This window comes from Pongo abelii, chromosome 21 (assembly GCF_028885655.2).
Source record: "Pongo abelii isolate AG06213 chromosome 21, NHGRI_mPonAbe1-v2.0_pri, whole genome shotgun sequence".
In the NCBI taxonomy this organism is placed as follows: Eukaryota; Metazoa; Chordata; class Mammalia; order Primates; family Hominidae; genus Pongo; species Pongo abelii.
Window position 1 is genome coordinate 15,274,424 of NC_072006.2, and position 22,715 is coordinate 15,297,138.

Below are 22,715 nucleotides of genomic sequence, written 5' to 3' on the forward strand. Positions count from 1 at the left end.
GCCAAAATGAGTCAAATGTGCATACACAAACATAGGTACTGCAGAGTCAGAAAACTGTACTTTTCCCAGGTTTATTATTCACACTGTCTCAAGAATGCATCTGCTAGAAATACATTCTTAGAATATTAAAAAGAAACACTTGAGTGAAACCACAGACTTAACACAGTCAGGTGTTGCTTAAGGTCATGGCTGCAAGGGCACAGTGAAGATTTAATCGACACTGCCAATGATGCCAAGTAAAACAATCTTCTCATTCTAATGCTGGAATCTAGATTAGGCCCCAACTGCACACTATGTTACCCCAGAATGAAGCAGAAAAAATCAGTATGGAAAACACAACACTACTGAATTTGGGTAACAAAGGTATTTAACTTACTCCTTTGGAACCATAAAAACTTAGAAAAGAGATCCAAGAGATCATCATTCAATCTTTTAATTTAATAGACACAGAGAACGGCATCTATCAAGGCCAGAATTGCAGTTACCAGCAAGGTTTAAACACAAACCCAAGCATGGTCCTGTTCCTTACAGGAAGGGAAAATGTTAATTCAGGGTCAATGAAGCACCATTTAATATTCGTGAATAATGGGCCTCATATATAGTGCACAGTACTATTTTTTTAAATTTTTTATTTTTTTGAGACTAAGTTTCGCTCTTGTTGCCCAGGCTGGAGTGCAGTGGCACAATCTCGGCTCACTGCAACCTCCGCCTCCCGGGTTCAAGCAATTCTCCTGCCTCAGCCTCCCAAGTAGCTGGGATTACAGGCATCCGCCACTACGCCCGGCTAATTTTCTGTATTTTTAGTAGAGATGGGGCTTCACCATGTTGGCCAGGCTGGTCTTGAACTTCTGACCTCAGGTGATCCACCCGCCTCAGTCTCCCAAAGTGCTGGGATTACAGGGAAGAGCCACCGTGCCCGGCCTGCACAGAACTATTTTGAGGACTTACTTAGTTTTGAAACATGAATTCTTCTTTCACCTCACTCACTTTACCTAATAATCATTTAAAAATGCAAAATTCTAAGATTTTCATTGCAGTATTGAGTAAAATCTTGGAAGAATCTAAACGTCCATCAGGAACAGAAGGTATAAATAAAATGTGACATGTTATGGGTACAAAACAACAATGAAAAAAGAATGAAATAGAATTCTACATACCAGCAGCACAGCTAGATCTCAAAAAGATAACCGTAGCCAAGAAGGCAAATTAAAGAAGGATGTGCACAAATTATACAATTTATGTAAATTTTAAAGCCACACACAAAAACCTATTAAATATTGTTCATAGATAACTATATGTATATATGGGTGTAAATTTATGTAAATGGATTGGAAAAGTACATGTCCAATTCATAATAGCGATTGTCTAAAGCTGGGGGTTTTGTGAAAGAATGATGGTAAGAAGAATGGGGTAAAAAGTCCTACTTAGAATTTGTCTTGGCCCCTATCAAGGCAGTTAAGAAAATAGGAATGTTGTCATATGAAAGTTTTCTGTCTATAATAGACACCAGAAATACAGATTACCTTTAAAAGTGTGAAAATAAAAGACTCCCACATCTGAGAAAAAAAAATAAAAATGCAAATAACACCTTTTAAAACTATACTTTCAAGTGAAGTCAACAAATGACTGCTTCAGCTTAAAAATATGCTTCCAAAAATAAACACATAACTCCTACTCTCATAGAAGCATTATCAGATGAAGGAACTGGCTCATAAATGCTATCTTCAAAATAAAGACAGGTCTTCCACCAAAGCCATCTTCTTAGGAAATTACTGGGCATGGGGGGTGAGGGGATGTGGAATTGCGTGAGGAGGCTGGGGGCGGTGAGGGGAAATGCATTAGAAAGATCTTATGGGGGGAAAAAAAAAGAAATTTACCAGGATTCCAGCAACAAATTAAGATTCCTATTCTTCCCTGAAAATGAACACTAGAGAACATATACCAGTTCTTCATGGCTTCTGTGCTCATTTATCTGTGATCTGAACTCTGCTAAAAAAAAAAACAACAACGAAAAAAAACAGCTCAGGGCTTCTAACGCCATCACAGACCAGCGTGTCCCATGCATTTAAACATGCTTCCTTTTCATATGGTGAAATCGGGAAGCCTGGCTCTCAGGTTTGGGTGAAAATGAGTCTGCTTCATGGTACTGACTTTTGCCAGGATGTTTTCCAGCCTATGCCCAAGAACAGATTAACAACAAAAAATGATCTCTGTTAGTTATTCCCACAACTTCTGGTTTGTTCCCATATCAATGAAGAGATTAATTTTAGAATATGATTATTATCCATTCTTTTCATTCTAAGAAAACACAAAATGCATGCTCTCTAGTTTATTTTCTTACAAGTAAAATTAATCCACCTGCACAAAGCAGCAAAACTGAAGCTCTCAACATTTTTGTGTTCTGCAAAAAAACCGAGGGCAACCCTGTGGTCATTCAATTTTGGGACTCTACTGACCATCCCTCTAATGTGGGTGGAGGCCTGGATGAATTAGAATGACAATCTCCCACCCCTCCCATTTAGACAATTCGTGTTTAGATAAAGAGCTCTCAAGAATGGCTGAAATTTGAAAGAACAATCCCAAAGGAAGCCAGCTCTATCAACCTGCTTATGGAGAAACCTCAGGCCAGATCCACTAGCAAAGCAGCAATACCCACAAACCCGACACTACACCTGTCCTGCTCATCCTATGATGAAAAGCCCGCCATATACAAATCTCACCATGGCAGAGAGCGAAGAGGTAATCGACTTCTAAATGGTGGACAAATGGCTTGCTTCTTCAAATCCTAGGAATACTTACTTATTTTACATCTTGATTTTTAATGTACATATAACAAAATTCATTTTAGGGACTTAAAAACAACTTTTTTTTTTAAACGAAGATGCTTTAAGTGTAGATTTTTGAGCTAATGAGGAAATAGGACGAGGAGGGCTTTAAAGATAAAATTCCAGTAAAAGATACAACTGATTTGCTATCTGAACTTGTGCAGATACTTTACCTTCCAAACAACAATTTCGTCATCTGTAAAATGGGAATGAAAATGCATCATGCCCTGTTGTACTCTTCAAAAGGGCAAAGGAGATTGTATCTGAAAGCATTTTATAAATTCCAAAGTTCATAATTATTATTTTTATTAAATAACAGCAACAGTTATTCATGATCTTATTAAAATATTAATTTTCTGGGATCACTTGAAATTCTCAAGCGCTAACTGGGTTGAAGGTACCCTGTTAGTTGCTGTGAGGTTCTGAGGCAGCCCCTGCCTTCCAGCAATGACCTGTTAGGGGAGGGGAGAGCTACTCATAGCTGAGTGAGGCCACCAAGAGCACAGGGCTCCTGCATGATGGGGACAGCGGGTATGCCATGGGAACCAAGGAAGGGAAGCAAATAGGTGGCACAAGGCACTGGGTCTTGATGAAGGGACCATGCTGCATGTGTTCAACTAGACTCCAGCACACAGGAAAATGGTAGGTATTTTGTTTTAATGTCTTATTATTAAAAGCTTCTCTTTTGCTAACATTTCTTTAGCCCACAAATACCTACCAAAGGATATTTTCTCCATGGGAGAACAAAAGAAAAACTGTTGTTTATTGCTTCTTTAGAAAACAATGTTCTCTCTAAAATGTGTTTCAGTAAATAGCATTAATAGCTGAACAATCTGCAATTACCACAATACCACTTATTGTTATGCATTAAAAAGAAATCAACAGACAAAAAGAGATTATTCCCTACAAGGAGAGCACTTTTCTCATGGAAACAAAAATTGCAATTTAAAATGCTTTTCTTGACATTATATCCTTCTATCCAAGTCTACCCTTTAAGAATTATAAACCACAGTCATGATTTAAATCTCTTATATTCAAAAATCATTCCTCTCCAAATGGGAGTTAATGTATCCTCCTTCCCCAAGTATAACTTTAGTACTTGAAATGTCTCTAGAAGCTATTCCTGTGTCTCTCAGTGTCCCCGTGCCTGGAGAAAAATGTAACATTTCTTAAAGTCTTCATAGAATTCTCAAGAAAAGATGGTCTTACAGGTCAATAGCTATATTCCAAAGAGCAGGAAAATCCCTTCTGCAGTGAAAAGTACCATTGCCTACTGAAGGCCTAACTATCTTCCCCTTCCCAAAGTCCCAGAGTCATCAGAAACCCATTTCATGGAATAAGCAGCACAAGCCAAACAGGCTATGTATGTGGTCACCAATTCACGGATGCAGTGACTTGAGTGCAAGGCTAGGTAGGGCTCAAGCTCTAAAGTGAATGTTCCCTTTTTCTGAGGCTGTCCTAGAGGGTCAGACAGCCTTGGACTGAATACTTTAGAGCTTGAAAGGCTTACAAACACAGAATCTATCACCTGCTATACATGAACAGAAAACTGGATTTAGTGTCTCCTGATGATGAGCTAGAATCTACCTATTAGTCCTGGCTCTGGGTGAAACAGTCTCTCTCCACACAGCACTGCTTCAGACATTTGAAGAAGGCAATTATCTATCTCCATGCACCAGCCCTTTTCCACGCAAGCTGTTCTCTCAGCCATCCTGCTTCCTCTCAGCTACTCAGGCAGTGCTCAGGTAAGAAGTGGAACCTGAGCCCCCTTCCTGCCTCCTTTCATACATACAGTGCCTTGGGCTTTGCAGATGCAGGCCACACAACTTTCTACTTCGGGCTTCCAGACAAAATTCATCTCAGATAATTTTTATGTTAACTTCAGAATTAATCAGAATGTTCCCTGTTTGATTTCTTAAATTGATTTTTTCAGACAGAGAATTTAGTAAGCCGAACCATTATGAAATTGTACCCCCTTTTTGAAAACTCATTTAACTCAACCTGAAACACTTACTCTCTTAATCTCCCTGGTTAAATTTTCATATGCATTTATTTCCTTGGTTAAGCTAACAGAGTGAGACTTTCATACTGTCTTTGATTACTGAGTTGTGTCATTTAATTTATATTACCTAGCTCTTTTCTTAGGACAATGTCATCTGCAGAAGTACTCCTTTAGGGCAAGGTTTCTCAACCTCAGCAGTACTGACATTTTTGGTCATAAATTCTTTGTTGTGTTTCTGTTCACTATAGGATATTTAACAACATCCCTGGCTTTCACCCACTTGATGACAACCAAAAGTGTGTCCAGACATTGCCAAATGTTCCCTGGAGGGGGCAAAATTCCCCGCCCCCCAAGAATCACTGTTCTAGGGTAATGAAAGTTGACTAGCTCACCACAGTAGAAACTTAATGCCTGCCTTGAAACTGATAGTTGGAGCCAAAATTTCAACCAAAGTGGCTCAGCTCGGCTGCTTTGGTTACCCATTCTTCCCCATGATGCTATGTAGATTTGGAATAGCCAGTCTCAGAAGAAGGTCTTTTTTTTTTCTTCCATTTTCTATCAATCAATATATTTACTGAGCATCTACCCTCTATGGGAAAAGACAGAATGCACTCCAGTGACTCTATTAAAAAAGATTCCAGTGATCTGGGCTCTGTGACAGGCCACAGTAGAGTCTCCTTCCAGAGAGAAACCTCAGAGCAAAAGAACACGTTCTCAACTGAAAAATGTATGCCAATTGATACACGATATCACATGATAACAGTTTAGTAAGAACAAAATCTTTCCTTTTCCCACATATACTGAGAATTGCTATACTATTTTTATGCTTTATTTCCTGTAGCATGTCTTATTAGATACTGGAAGATTTTGGGCTAAATATACATAATCATATTCATGTCTGATAACATTTACTTGAAAGAAAGTCTTTACACCTTTAAATCCAACAAAGGAAATCAAACAAAACTGTAGTTTCTGGCCTGTCAGGTAGATTTTTTTCTCTCTGAATCAGCCTCCATGCTATCATCTTACACTTTTTAAAGCTGTGAAACGAGTTCACTGCACATGTGTTAAACCTCATAACCGAAACCTCTGCCATCTGTTACTTCCTACATATTTTTACTTTCCTCATTGAGGTATAAGTGGGCTGTGTATACAGATTAATGAAAATAATTATTGATTCTACAGCTGTAAAAAAAAAAAGAAAAAATCTCACATTTATTTTTGGTGCAGTCATCTATCTGAAGTCTTCATGGCGATTGATAGCTGAATAAAGTTATAATAAAATTTTCATTGATAAATTTTGATGAATCTGTGGCTTGTCCATTCCCACAAAACCTTATGGAAAACACTTGGAAGGCAGTGGATACTACCTGATGGTGTAACATTAATTATATGACAGCTTCTGTATTATATCACTCTGAATTTGTACAATAAGCACACACAGGAATTATTATTAACTTAACAATACATGTCAGGAGAGGGTTGTCATATCTCACCTGTCCTTATAAATATTATCCTTCAATCAAACCTAAGTCAAACTTGGAAGTTTTGTTTATTGCTACAGTAAACTCCCCTTATATTCAATAACATTTCATTAACTTGAGTAAAGTAAATTCAGGTCAAAAGTTGTATTTTTAGAAAAACAAAAGGACTTGTTTTTAAGGCTACTTTACTTTCAAAAATAATTAGTAACAAATATATGTCTTGGCTAACAAAAACATCAATTACAGAGCCCTTTAGATGTCCCATTTTAATAATTATGAATACATTTACAATTTGCATACCAACTGCTTGAATTCCAACAGAATTAGAAAATATGTTCTCTTAAGTACAGAGAAAATGTCCCTGGAAATCTTTCCTGCACATTTCTAATTCCTAACAGGCAAGAATTCTTTGGGGACACCCCTTGGTGTATCCTTGGATGCACCCATTTGGCCTGTCCTATGCTACAATGTCCAAGGTGAGGAAGAGTCATCAAGACATGAGTCGAAACTTACAGTCACTTTATCCTATCATGCCCACATGTCTTCCTTTTCTCAATTCATCTTCTTGCCTTTCTGAACCAACATTTGCCTTGACAGATAATGGGAATCCTGCCAGGACACTACTTTCTCAGGATGCTTACCTATCAGTACTATACCCTACCTCTCCAACATATTTCTCACACACAGACAAACACACACACACACATGCACAAAACACATATGTGCATATAGATACAAAATATATACACATATAATGAATTTACACACAGACACACACACACACAAACCCCATCTGTGCCTTAGTCCTTGTTAGCCCTCATTACCTCGCCCCTGGGCTACTATAATAATTTCCTTTCTGTGCTTGTTGTCATCATTCTTTCACAATTATAATTCACCCCCACTTTATCACTGGTTTTAAGCTTCTTAAAATGCTCTTCTGGTCATGTGAAGTATCATGCTCAAAAACCTTCAACAGCTCCCCACTGTCCGTGGGATGAAAACTACTTTGAATCATGGCTCTCTACAGTGCTGCCTGGATTCATGACCATATATTATTATTTCTATGCATGTATCTGGCATTAAATCAAAGCCACTCTAGTCATTGTTCCTGAACACAGCCTGAAAAGTTCTGTATCTTTGATGTGAAACTCCATCATGCTTCTTGTCCTACTATCTAAATCCTATCCATCCTTGAAAGTCCTGCTAAATCCCTTCTCCTCTGTGAGCTGCTTTCAAATCAACTTAGCTAAAAGGATATTCAACAGTTCAATTTTCATAACATGTATATCACTACTTATTTGGTCTTCTGCACAAGTTGATGGTTAGTACAGATACTTGTTTATGCATCTCACACTCTCATAACCTGACTAGGTCTTTACCATGGCAGGAAAAAATATTCAACATAAAAAGATCATTGAACTTTGTGCCACATTTAGGAAGGAGTGATGTGACCCTAATAATAAAATACCTAAAAATAAATCAGAGGATCTAAGAATGCTTAATGGGAAAGGGTCTGAGAGGCTCTCTAGCCCAATTCATTCACTTGACTACTTGTGGATAGGTGAGGGCCCCATGGCCAGTGAGTGACAAAGCTGAGTCTAGCTCTAAGGTATTTTAGTTCCCAGTATCAGGTCTGCCATCCATGAGAGTCATATGTTGTTCTTGAAAGTCAATATATTCTGAAGCCATCTTATATCCTGAATTCTTGGAAGTACATTTTCCAATTCTTAAAAACCTTATGAATAAGGCCCCACATTAGTCCTATTTTTACTCGTTGTATAAACCTATAGTTTTTTTTTAAACTGTTTTTAAATGAAGCTTTAACAAAGTTAGCCTTCTAAAGGTCTAAAGTTCCTCTACTGATACACATCAAGGTTATTATTTCATCCTCGGAACATCAGTTAGATTTTTAAATTCACAAATAAGTACTTTATCTGCTAGTGTTGAGTTAAAATCCTATAAATTAAAACCTTGGTAAAATCACTTGCTGTACAGAATGAGCACTTTAGAGACATGTATTAAAATTATTTCCAGGGATTTGAGATAAACAAGGCCCCCAGTTTGCCATCCTAATGCTTTACCTTTTCTGGAACCGAATACTCATTTATGTTTCACCTTAAATATACTTTGAAATTTATGTTTATCTAACATATATGGCTCTATAGTTACAAGTCTAAATTTTTAGCAAAGAACAATTCTTTGTCTGAGAAAAGGTGATGCAATTATTACATATGACTGCATGATACAGGCTGTCTGGGGTTATTAAAAGAGTCAGGTATGGCCAATTTACAAGTATCACCCCTGCACCTTGCTTTCAAAGCTCACTGCTGAGTCTTAATGCTCACTGAGGGGCCTCATGGGATCTTTTTACAAATGACTGTTTATTATTATATTATTCCATCATATACCTCATGAGAGGGGGTTGTAACATCCGTTAAGAAAATCATGAACTACTTTGACTTCTGTGATAGAATACTGCTCTATATATGATGTTTAAAATTATGGTTTTTTTAACACTGATGTGACAAAAGGTTCATAAAAATGTGGAGTTAAATGAAAGCAAAATGTTCCTACAAGCTAAATATTATTGTCTACAAAATAAGTGGCTAAAGTTTTAAAAATACAAAAATTAAATTAATGCCCAAGTGCATTCAGCAACTGAAATATGAACCAGTGTTGATCATGTATTGCCAGTGCCCAGCACAGCACTTTGCAGAGCAGTTACTGGCTGAGCCAGGGTCTTACTTGCAGACAAGAGAATCCACTGTTTTGAGATTAAGAATGAGATTTCTATGAGGGTGTTAGATGGTTTATAGAATGTCTAGAAGTGCCAGGGAACCAATCACAAATCTCCACAGCCAGGAAAAAGTTGGTAAGCAGAAACACCCAGCCACATCACAAGGCTGTTCCAGCAGAGCCCACTGTCTGCTCATCTCACCAGTGATGCTGGTGTCGGAGCAGAACCTCCATGACAGGAGGACCCAGCTCCCCATGTGCTGTTGCTCACCACTCCCCACATCTACCTTCAAGTGTCATGTTGGCTGGTGTCTCTGCTGGACAGAACCTAGGTCAACGCCAACCCAGCTGCAAGGAGTCTGGGACATGCAGTGTTCAGCTTTCTAGCTTTCCTTGTACAGAGACTCATTGGGTGGGGTGAAAAGTGAGGGGAAAGTGAGCCGATGGCCATGGACACAAAAGAAGCATTTCTGGATCATAAGCATACATGGGTAAAACAAATGTATCAATCGATATGTCTGTCTACAGCACAGGGAGTGGTTATTTCTCCGCACATTGTAAAATTCCACAATGCCTAGTTATGTCTTTTAGTCAAATCATTATGTTCAAAGCAAGAAAATGTATGGAGAAAGAAAAAAAATCAACACTTCAAGATATCAGAAATAAATGATGGAGTTGCTGTTCTTCTCCTCACCCTTAATATTATTACAAGAGCTCATGCTTACTGAGGGATCATATCCATGATCCAGACTGAATGCATTACATGTTTTACCTCTTTCAAGTCTTCAAACAACCCTCTAAGGTAGGCACTATTACTATCCTCATTCTATAGATAAGGGAGCCAGGGCACAGCAAACCCAAATGATTTGGCTAATAAGTAACAAAGCCAAGACTGGAAATCAGACAAGCTGACTTGAGGTCCATGCTCTTAACCAATACACTTTATCACACTCTGTTACACTAGATCTTAACTTTATGCTGTTATGATCCAAACATGTTACCTCAGGGCAGAACAACAAATACTTCTGCATTGGAGAGAGGCCTCATGCTTTTTTGGTGCATTATAAAACACAATATTATAGATGAAAATGACAAAGACCCACATGTCCCAAAATGTCTATATGCAAATTTGCAACACTAATTTTACATTAATGTATGCTTTGCATTTAAAAGAGAATTTAACTTTGATGTATAACAGACAAATTACATTAAAACATTAAATCTGTAAGTCATTGTTAAAAAACAGTTCACTTATTTTAAGCAAAGAAAACCTTCCAGTCTCTGATACATGTTCTTACAAACATGAAAATAAAATTCCTTTCCTCAATTGTCCTTTTCCATTTCACACATATTGATCTTTCCATCTGTTTTAAATAATCATGAAATTAATAGAAACTGTTTTTAATAAATCCAAATCATAGGTCCTTTCATGTCAAACTATTTTGGGGAATTCTGAGGTGAAAGCTGCTTAAGTGTTAGGAAAAACTGAGAACAACAAGAAACAGCTTTAGAAGAGAAAATGAAGGATGATGAAGAACTGAGAAGGCAACTGTGGAAAGGCCTTTCCAGGTTGGGGCGGGGTAGTTTAATAAGGAGGATTCTGAAGTGGAGTAGGACCAAGGGCAGAGCCCAGGCAAAATAAAACAGAAGGGAGAAACAACATCAAAGCTGTTGGACCAATACGCTAGCTGTGAATCAATAAAAAAAACATACCTGGTGGAATAAGCCAAGCCTGTATGTGAATTCTAACAGCCTTTTTAGCCTGTGGCACTGGGAAAAAGTTTTAGATATTTTTCTGAAGCTTCATTATTTATAAAATGGGCCTCAGGGGCCTGGGTACTATGGCTCACACCTGTAATCCCAGCATTTTGGGAGGCCAAGACGGGAGCATTGCTTGAGCCCAGTGAGCTATGACTGTGTCACTGCGCTCCAGCCTGGGCAATGGAGTGATATCCCATCTCTAAAAAAAATAATAATAATAAAATAAAATAAAATAGGCCATGGTATTTATTGAATTGAATTGCAGAGAAGATTCAACGGTACAACATCATGCAGCCCCCAGCACAGAGTCCAGCACTGTGAGTGCTGAAGAAATAAATACCCCTAAGCACCATCACCAGCCCACCCTCAGACACAAAGCAGCTGAGCAGAGGGAAGCACACTGGGAGACTCCTTCACAGGCAGGCTGGGTAGCCCTGAAAGTCATGCCAAATTTTCTTCATAATTTGTAGTTATTTTGAAACTGTTTATAATCCTAATTATTTTGTAAACCACTAACATCAATTTTTAAAAAAAATTCATTGTGAAGGAAAAAATAAAGCCATTTCAAACCATGTTTTCGATCACACCAATCAACCACGAACCCATGTTACATATGTACTGTGGGAAATGCTACTTGATAAATTCATTGTGTTAGTATTACATAAGTTATTAGGATAACTAAAACTGGTTAAAAATACTAAAAACAGTTGTTTTGGAATGGACTACATTTTTCTGGCTGTTTGGCATATGTATTATTATTTTTTAAGATACAAATGGTCATGTCTGTTTACATAATAAATTTTCTATCATATTAGATGAAACTATAACTTTCCAGGATTGTCAGAGAACACAACTTGTGAGACATCTACTTTACAAATTGTTTTTTAAACTAAAAAATGTCTTCAGTTACTATGAACATCATTATGTTTGAAAATATTTTTTAGCATCTTGTAACTTATTTAATTCAACACTTTATTGGTCACTACTGACATAATTTTGATACCTTCAGATTCAAGAAAGAACTTCATGAAACAACCAAGCCATACACAGCATAATGTTCAAAGGCCCATGAACCACAAAGCTGCGTCATGCAGACAAGTGTGCCACCCAGAGGCAAAAGGAAGAAACCCACCTTGGATTTTATTTGTGAGACAAAACTGATAATGTTCAATTTTAAACAATTATTTATGATTGTTTATTTAAAAACACAGGACATCTTTCATAAGGTTCTCTCTGCATAAATAAATCCTTTTACTGCTAGGATACATAAAAGTGTGGCCCTTTGAGAATTCTCACAAAATAGAAAGAAGCCCTGAGATGGTACCAGTCACAGGTACATAGTTTGTTAATTAAAAAATTGAATTTAACTGTATTCTCTACCGTAAATGCTTTCTTTTCTTTTTATAATTAATATAACATGTGTCTTCAGAATTACATAAGTTCTGGAACAACCACTATGATCTATTTAGACATGTGGATCAAAAGTTAAACTAATTACCAGAGACATTTCTTAACTTAAATGAAAAAAAGTTTCTTTCATTAGGTCTTCCGCATAATTTTCTTCTGGCAAAGGAATAAAGTTTACTTAGAGTAATTCTGTTTGGCAGACAGTCAGGGCTTCTAAAATATATAACAATAATTGTTAAGGTTAAAGAAAACAGTCAACTCTATTAAACTCACATAAAAATTCAAGCTTCTAACAGCCTAAACAATAGGCTGATTTTAAATAGAGATTTATGATATCCTCATTTTGTCTTAGAAGTCTGAATGTTGGGATTACTGTTAGCATTGGACCATATTTTAAGATTTATGTATTCCACTATGAACTATAAAAGATATTGAGCCTTAACTTAATTAAAAACATAATATGCATTAAGATGTAAAAACAATTTTAAGCACAAAATTTGGAAATTCTTTTGTCTATACTATAAAATCATATTTCTTGAAAATGATTTATAAAATAATTTTTTTCAGGTTCTCAAATGCTATATAATATATTCTTATTTCATCTCATTTTACTCTTTCATTTCCACATCAACACATCTTAAAACAGAAAGATAATTCTAAACTCATTTATGTGACTTTCTAAAAAACTCATTCTAAGGAACATTGTTTACTGCTAACTTACTTGTTTTTATAAAATGAGAAGGATCTATAGTTGATTATTATTTCCAAGTAAATGTTTCTTTCTGCAAAATATTAGCAAAAGGCTTCTTTAAAGTAGAGTATTGTTAAGTAAACCCTCCTCTTTTGTTTCTTTCACTGAAGGAGTTCATTATTATCTGAGAGTTTATTGTCTTTTCTATACCCCATAATCCTCCACATACCCTGAGCTGCATCATTCTGTAAAAGATGCTTCCACTTGCAATGACGGCTGTAAAATATTTGAGCAGCGAGTACAAACAATTCTACTCTATGCCCCTATTTCTACATTTATCTAGGAAATAAATGAGATTATGGGTCTAAGCCAGCCTGCTACACGGATGTCATCTATACGCTGCTAAAATCACAATAAATATGACAGACTACTCACTAGGACAGTATGGTTATTATTTCATATAAGAGTTCAATGATTTTTAAAGCTCAAAGTAATAAGTATTGGGAAAAACATACTGCAAACTCTTTAAATTCAAGTACATTCTAAAGCAACAAAAAAAGTTTGCTTATCAGGAGAATAACTTCTTACATGTACCCTGGGGTATCAAAAGGTCTGTGTGTCTGCATCATACCTTCAACGAATACAAAAAATGCAGAAAGGACAGTTACTTGATAGTTAATAAATGATTCAAGTTCATTAATAAGTATTTACAATTTAAAGGGAAAATCTCAAACACTCCCTATACCTCTATATTGGTTAAGAAAACCTGGTAATAAAATGAAATGCCTTAAAATTTCTTGAATCTTTTCTACTCCTTTCTTTCCATCCCCAATGCTACCGGCTTAGTTCTTATCATTTTTTAAAATCTGTATTAAACAATTCCTAATTATTCTCCATCTACAGGCCAATCTCTGATTCTATCCTACTATCACATTTTCAAATCCATCTTCCAAATGCAGTCCAGAATCTCTGTGAAGCATAAATCAATCACATCACTTGCCTGCTTGATATCCCAAATCAAGTCAAGAATCCATGTGTCCCCATCCGTAATCTCCCTCAACTGGCAGAAGTCTTCCCAAGGCAGGAAGGTCAGGGTGTGGCCACATCCTATCTCCCAAACCCAGGGCCTACAAGGAGGAAGAGGTAGCTAGTGGCTCCTTGGGCCTTTCTGTTCTAACTTGAACCAAACTTAAATTGCACGGGGAGAAATTAAAATAACTCCTTATCAATAAATGTCTGGACTCGTCTTCTACCTTACAGGTAAAGTCTTTCACAAAAACATCCTAACTACTAAAACAACAATTTTCAAACATTTTTAAATGATCAGTACCACTTTCTTCAAACCATATTTAATGCAGAACCCAAACCAAAAGTGGTTATAATAGTATTTTGAGGTTGACAACACGGGCAGAGGTTAGATCATAGAGGCCACAGAATAAAATTAAAATTTGGTTGGCACAATGCAATTGCAAAGTCAGTGGGGAGAAGAAGCAGGGATGTGAAACCTGATTTACATTTTTGAAAGACCATTGTACTTGCTGTGTGTAAAAGAGTTGAAACTACTGAGAAATTCAACACTTCTGATGTATTTTCATAAATATTACCAATGCCTTTAAAGAGTGATATGCTATTTCCAATTAACGGGCAATCAGAATAAAGGAGTCGCAGAATACCTGATCCTCGCTGGTTAATCCCAGGTGCATCACAAGGTAAAAATGCACCAGGAAATCTGAGTTTGGCAGAACGTCCTGGCGTCTGGTCATCATGGCACAGATCAGCCTGTAGGCTTGCAGTTTGCCTTCCTTATATTCATTTGGCAGTGTCGCCGCCTGTCAAGGAGATGATGTTTCCAGATTAAGTCAAGCCCAGGTGCAGAGCATTTCAACATTTCATTTACTTCTCAGTTTTCCTTAAGAGTTGTTTATGGACATGTGGGATGCAGTGACTTTAGTAAGACCCAGCCTGTCTTCAAAACATGCAGTCTTGGGCAATTACATTTTTCAAACTCAATTTCAGAAAGGAAGAGGAAATTGCAATAAAGGAATAAACACATATCCACTTGCCTTAAATAGCCATGATGCAAACATTCTGAGTGGTGGGATCAAAACTGGAGGAGATGGAGACGACTGGTTATCCAGGCTTATTGCTAGATTATCCCGTATCTAATTCACAAAGAGGAGAATTTTAGGGTAGGTAACATTACGTTTATCCCAACAGTATTTCAACAGTCTTCTGTGACCATATAGCTGCTTTCAGTTAAATTTCTATAAGTGAAAACCTGTAATATTTACAAGTTTCTCTTTTATTGTGAGATTATCCTTTTGAATTATATGTTTGGCTTACTGTATGTGGTTTTAGATTTATATACAAAACAAAGGCATTGTTTTTCCTTGAACGTTAATGGCTGGGGAGGTCCTGAATTCCAAATGATAAGTAACGTTTTAATGAGTTATACTGAACAAACATGAACCATGTTTTTGAAAAAAAAAATTTAATAACATGTGAATGTCAGAACCCAAACAAAAATCAGAATAAAAATCATATGTACTACTCAGGAGGCTACAGCAGGAGAATTGCTTGAACCCGGGAGGCAGAGGGTTGCAGTGAGCCAAGATGGTGCTACTGCACTCCAGCCTGGGCGACAGGGCAAGACTCCATTTCAAAAAAAAAACTGTATGTACTCTAAGATTCTACTTTCATAAAAAGAAAGAAGACTATATTTTAATATTGGCTATTTCTATGAATAGTGATGTTAATTTTCTTCTTTGTATTTTTCTACATTTTTCAAATTGTATACAATACAACCAGTATCACTTTTATAAAGAGAGTAACTAGAACTACTTAACAACCTATATTTAATATCCTATAGCAATATTCTACTTTTGCACTAAATGAAATAACTTTTGCATTTATAAACTAGTCATGTTATATACGATTATTCTTTGATAATCAAATGTACTTTGTCTAAATGTACCATTTGTGTTTCAGAATATGTTCAGTAGTTAACTGCCACACAGTTTTTACATTAAATGATAAGACCATTTTCCTGGATTAGAATACAAAGTAACACAGCAGGACTTACCTTTGCTAGTTTGTACCAGAGTTCATAGAGATAGCAGAAAACTCTGGCATGGATCTTGGGTGACTGGATGTTATTCACATCTCCGAGGATCCCTAAGACCCTTCGCCATAACACAGCAGCAGAGTCTGGGTGCCAACCAGTGAGGCTCCCCCCAGCGATTATACTACAGTCATCTGCGAGGCACTCGCTGCTATCTATGCAGAAAAACATGTCTGTTAACCCTGTAAACAATCTTGATTTCATCATACCTTTTTTCTTTAAGGCAAATTACTTTAGGTATTCAAAGTAAAATAATTAAGGCAAAAAATGTGAAACAGCTGAGAATTTAAAAGGAGAGAAAAGCAGGATCAATGATGAAAGGTCAAATGATTTTGATTCTTCAAACTAAAAGAGCAACAAGCTAAGACATGACATAACAGTTCCTGGAGACCCTGTGATGGGTTTTATAAATCAGGTGAGAGGAAGAGGGAGACCCTTGAGCAGGACGGGTAGGAAACGGTGCCATGGAAATGGGTGGCGAGGGAAGCCTCAATGCCGGAGTAACATCTGCGGTGGCTGTTGTTAGGTCAGGTTCATGGGGGTGAAATGTGCATACAAGAAATTTCCATCCCTTTCAGGTTTAAGGAGTTTTAAGGAATGTATACGTTCATGCAACTGTTGCCATAAACTGCCACCATAATTGAAATATGGAGGATCTCATCACTCCAAAAAGTGCCCCTTCATAATTGGTCCCCTTCCTCTATTCTCAGCCTCTTGCAACCACTGCTTTGTTTTCTGTTCCTATAGTTTTGCCTTTTCCAGAATGTCACATAAATGAAATCCTACAGTTTGTAGCCTTTCTGTCTGGTTTCTTTCACTCAGCAAAATGCATTTGAGATTCATCTGTACAGTTGTGGGTATCAGTTGTCTCTTTTTATTGCTGATTAATATTCTATTTTATAGATCTGTCATAGTTTATCCATTCACCTGTAGATATTTAGATTTGTTCCTGTTTTTCGCAATTATGAATACAGTTGCCATAAACATTCATATACAAGCTTTTGTGTTAACATATGTTTACATTTCTCTTAAGTAAATACCTAGGAGTGAGATTCCCGGGTACAGTCATAAGTGTATGCTTAATAAACATTAAACTGAAGAAAGAAACTGTCAAACTGTTGTCCAAAGTGCTGTTACGGTTTGCACTCCTGCGAGCAAAGTATGAGAGAGTTTCACTTGTTCTACATCCTTGCTAGAACTTGATACTGTTGGTTTTTAAAATTTTAACCATTCTTGGGGAAAGGATTCCCTATTTAACATTTATTAAAAAGTCAGGAAACAACAGGTGCTAGAAAGGATGTGGAGAAATAGGAACACTTTTACACTGTTGGTGGGACTGTAAACTAGTTCAACCATTGTGGAAGTCAGTGTGGTGATTCCTCAGGGATCTAGAACTAGAAATACCATTTGACCCAGCCATCCCATTACTGGGTATATACCCAAAGGACTATAAATCATGCTGCTATAAAGACACATGTACACGTATGTTTATTGCGGCACTATTCACAATAGCAAAGACTTGGAACAAACCCAAATGTCCAAAAATGATAGACTGGATTAAGAAAATGTGGCACATATACACCATGGAATACTATGCAGCCATAAAAAATGATGAGTTCATGTCCTTTGTAGGGACATGGATGAAACTGGAAATCATCATTCTCAGTAAACTATCGCAAGGACAAAAAACCAAACACCGCATGTTCTCACTCATAGGTGGGAATTGAACGATGAGAACACATGGACACAGGAAGGGGAACATCACACTCTGGGGACTGTTGTGGGGTGGGGGGAGGGGGGAGGGATAGCATTAGGAGATATACCTAATGCTAAATGACGAGTTAATGGGTGCAGCACACCAGCATGGCACATGTATACATATGTAACAAACCTGCACGTTGTGCACATGTACCTTAAAACTTAAAGTATAATAATAATAAAATAAAAGAAACAGAAAAAAATAAAATAAAATTTTAACCATTCTTATAGTCATGGAGCAGTATCTCACTAAGGTTTTCGTTTGCAGTTCTCCAATGACTAAAGATTTTAAGCATGCAGTAATATGTGACTTGAACTTGAAGACAATGTGCAAATGGGCTGTGCAGCTCTGTGGGGAAGAGTCAGTTAGGGAGAAGAGCTACAGCAAAGGCTGTGAGATAGGAGTGTGCTAACAAGTTGAAGGCACAGAATGTCTTCGTAATATATATTTAATTATGGAATATGAAACTGTGCACTGAAACAAATAGTTAATGAAGAATTTAATGATTTACATGTGTATCTAATTTTATCGATTAAGTTATAGAATTTTGTTCTTTGGATACCTGTTGCTTTAGGATGAGTAAAGGCTAGAAGACTGATTTGAGTAAGTCTCCAGCTTCCTAAAATAAGCCTTTGGATTTTTAGAGTAAACAGAAAAGCAGCCAAAGACACATAGGCACCACTTAAAGAATGATGTATTATAACAAAAAAATTTATTTCATAGTATGTATATAATAATAAACAGAGGCAAGCATTTTAACTGCACATTGTATTTTCTCACTCTTCATCCTTTTGACTTCATTGCAGCATTTAACGCTTCTTCCTCAGGCCCTTTTAAGACAATTCTGTCTCTATTTGCTTCCATGACCAAGCACATTCCTCTAATCTCTTGCAGCTCAGTTTTTAAATTCTGGATTCCACATCTCCAACCTGCAGCCTTTGCACAAAGTTCAGTCTCTGTTCTCATGTGTCATAGCCTCAGCCCCCATGTGTTCTATCCCTCTTCTCCACTGGCATGGTGCTTGAGTAGGCCACCAAAGACTTCCATGTTGTTTAATGTAGTGCTCAATGTCCAGTCTTCAGCAGCATTTGATTCAGGTAATCATGTCTCCTTTCTGAAATGCTTCAACCATTTGACCCCCAGGTATGACTCTCACCTGGTCTTCTTCTTTTGCTGGTGCTTCTTCATCTCACAGACTGTGGACACTGAAGGGCCCTGGAGCTTTTGTCTTCTCTAGCTATACTCATGCCCCTCTTAATCTCATACAGACTTACTGCCATACATATTTGAATGCCATCCATATACTCACAGCTCCACATGCCCATTTCTGGCCTGGATTTCTTTCCTCAAGTTTAAACTCATTTCTCCAACAACATATTTGGCAGCTCTACATGCTCAGGACTGAATTGAAGCAGAGACCATAAGCAGGCATGGTCTTTGGTCAGTTTCACTGTGTTCCTGAAGAACCTCAGATATATGTATGTTTTGTTTTTTTTTTTTTTAATTTCCTGGAATTCAAAAGACTCTCCTGCTCAAAGAGTATGAAAACTCTCCTTTAATCCCTCTGTTTTCAAGACAGCATCTCTGCACTCAGATGTGTTGTTGACTCCAAGCCAGAACCCCCCTAATTTACTTTCACCATTTTCTAGGGTGAAAAAGCAGTGGCCCATGGCAACAGAGCCTCTAACAAGTTCTTAAACAGACTTACAGTCTTCCTGTTTTTAGCCCCATCATCACCTCCTACTTCTGTAGCTACCTGGTATGGGAAATTTTCTAACCCTTTTAGAGAACTCGCATTAATTTAAGTCAGGTTGTTTCTTGGCTTTCCCTACTACTGACACAGGATTTAATTTTCTCAGGTCTGCCAATTAATTTGCCACAGGCCACCTGTTCTGCAACTTCAAGAAGTTGGTTGCTACTGTCTTTCTCCTGCCATCTTTGTCCTTGTGGATTTATGTCTTATTTAATATAAATCCTTTCAATGTGGCTTAGGTATGGTTTGGAGAATAAGTGGGGCTATTTGTTTTTGTTCATCCTACTGTCTTTAATAATATGCATTATTATAATTTGTAATGTCTTTGTTACTCATTTCTCTTGCTTATTTTTAAAAGCCACTATTTTATAATTTTTGTTGTTGGCTTTAATGCATTTATATTTGGTAATTTTTTCCTGAATTAGTTTTTTTAAAATAAAATTTATTTTTTAAGAACAATTTTGGATGTATAAAAAATTGTGACAATAATATAGAGTTCCCATATACTCCATATCTAATTTCTCCACTATTAACATCTTATATTTGAATGGAATATTTATTACAACAAACCAATACTAAAAGATTATTATAAAGTCTACACTTCATTGAGATTTCCTTAGTTTTTACGTAATTCTTTTTTCTGTTCCAGGATCTCATCCAGGATATCACATAACAAATAGCTGTCATGTCTCCATAGCCTCCTTTTGACTGTGAGTTTTCTTCAAACTTGCTTTGTTTTTGATGACCTTCATGGTTTTAAGGAGTACTGGCTTTATAGACTGTTCCTCAATTGGGATCTATTGGATGTCTTTCTCATAGGCTTTTCTTTTGCATTCCTGGAATGAACTTTTCTTAGCCCTGATATATGATATTTTTCCAATATTCTTCAATCTCATTTATTAATGCTTTATTTAGAATTTTTTGCTTATATGTTTATAAGTGAGATGGTCTCTAATTATGTTTTTTTCATACTGACCTTGTGTGGTTTGTTATCAAGGTAACATAAGGTAGATAACAGAAGTGAGCTTCTTTCTCTTTCTACGGAACGGGATGAAAAAGATAAAGTTTCTCTTTTACGGGAAGGTTTAGTAAAGCTAAAACTTATCCTTTATTTTTATAGATCTATTTGAATAGCATACTGTATTATTTTTTAAATTTATATTGGTTTTGTAGTTGTTCCCTTTTCACCTCCAACATTTTTTTCTTGATCAATCTTGCCTGTTTGTCATTTTTATTAGTGTTTTTAAAGAACAATTTTTAGTTGTCTTCTAACTATTATTTGCTTTCTAGTACATGCATGTATGCTCTCAGCTTTATTAGTTCCTTTTTTATTAACATGTATGTTATTCTGTTATTCTTTTCCTAATTTTTGAATAGAACACATTGTGTTAATTTATTAACATAATTATTCCCAAAGTTCTCTTCTTCACCCCATACAAATAAAGCCAGACTGATTTCTAGGCAATTATCAATCCCCACTGAGTGTCATCTTGAGTGTATATGTTGTTGGCATTTTTAAGGCCTAATCAAAGAAACCGAAGCACAATCTCTGGATCTGAGGAACTCAAATAGAGGAATGACAAGGGCAACAACAGGCAAGAAAAAAATGAATCTGAAAAGGAGCCAGGGCAGGTCCAAAAATGGCTGCTCACTATAATAAGCTATGCTTATTAAATTAGTGATGGAAAGATCCCAAGACACACACACAAAAAGATGTAATAATGATGGCACACGGTGTCATGGAAAGGCCTTCCCAAACACAGAAGCACTATTCCTTCTTAGAGGAAAACATACCTGTAGTTCCCACAAGAGTATCATATACTCAACTCAGGAGACACATTAAAATGTGCAAGTATCATCCAAACTGGAATTCCTACACACTATGCCTGAAAGGCAGAGTGCAAAAAACCTAATTATGGACCTTCTGGGTTCTCTGAGTTTTATAAAACCTCAGAAGAGAGACTCATCATCCTAATTCTGTAAAGTGAGTACAATATCAGGCATCTGTTAGTCTGAGAAGGTATGCTGAAGCATCAATAAATGCTTATGAATCAACATGAGCCCCCAAGTGAACAAGAAGCATAATATGGCATTTATTTTTCTCATAAAGGATGTCATGGCATTTTTCAATCCCTTGAGGAGAAAAAAAAAAGTAAGGGGATTAGATAATTTGCAGCTTTGTTTCATCGCTGGTTAACTTTCACTCCAAAAATGTAGCTATCCAAAACAGAGACTGGTCCCCAGCATCCCAACCACACTGGAGCTTTGCTTGAGTAACCACTGCAAGTACATGTAGACAGGTACCTCATCATCACCTGTACCTCTTTTCAACCTGCCAACGAATATGCCCTTACTTATGAAAGAATCCCACATAGAAAATCTGCTTCAATACTGCTTTACACTCAGAAAAATTCATGCCTCAATGATAAAATCCTAGGCAACATCCTCCATAAAATTATCAAGGTATGCTGACTTCTTTAGGAGTTTCTGAGATGCCTGTATGAGTTTCCTCAGTATTACTATGAACAAAAATGTTAATGAGTTGAAATGTTTTGCCCAGAATTACTCTGCTGGTGGCATAAGTGACAGAACAGATACTGACATTTTACACGTAGGGGGTTCCTCAGTGAAGGAGAACTAAATTAAAAATGGGAATTTAAGAGACTTTAGAAAATTTCATGTTCACCCTAAAAATACCCAATATTTGTTTCATTTTATTTTTCATTAGCAGCCTAGTATGCTAGCCTGCTATCTTTTTGTTTTATTACTACTTAATGCTATACGGGTGTTTAAAATTTTTTTATTAAAGTGAAAACTCTTACAAGCATAATTGTATCATCTTTCTCCAAACACATAAATAATTTTTACAAAGAGATCTAAAAGTTTAGAACTTTGCAAATATAGAAAGGATTTCAGCCATGAAATAAGTCTTGGTAGTTGGCAAAATAAGCATTTATGGCCAAATGGTGATTTCATATGGCTGCGATTTTATATAAGCTTGGCACAGTGTTAAAGAAATATAGCCTCGGTCTCTGAAAAATATTTTCCTTTTGATTTGAAAACTAAACATAAAAAACAAACTCAAAGGCCTGAGTGAAACAACTTAATTCTAGAGCCAGAAAATTCAGGCCTGGCCTGGATGTCAATGATCAAGTGGAGAAACAGCAAGATGGCAT

General features: G+C 36.7%; 1 protein-coding gene across 7 annotated transcripts in view; it reads right to left on the reverse strand.

Moving 5' to 3' along the window:
* Positions 1–22,715, reverse strand: part of RALGAPA2 (Ral GTPase activating protein catalytic subunit alpha 2) — a 326,207-nt gene that overhangs the window by 169,615 nt on the left and 133,877 nt on the right. For all 7 annotated transcript variants that reach the window (XR_010138774.1, XM_054541632.2, XM_054541631.2 and 4 more), the window contains 3 exons: positions 15,989–16,182; positions 14,970–15,068; positions 14,580–14,735 (listed from right to left, as the gene is read on the reverse strand). Coding sequence is in view for 6 of the 7 variants with exons in the window: in XM_054541632.2 (XP_054397607.2) it covers positions 14,580–14,735; positions 14,970–15,068; positions 15,989–16,182 (449 nt within the window). In the remaining variant the exon portion in view is untranslated. The remainder of the gene's footprint in view (positions 1–14,579; positions 14,736–14,969; positions 15,069–15,988; positions 16,183–22,715) is intronic.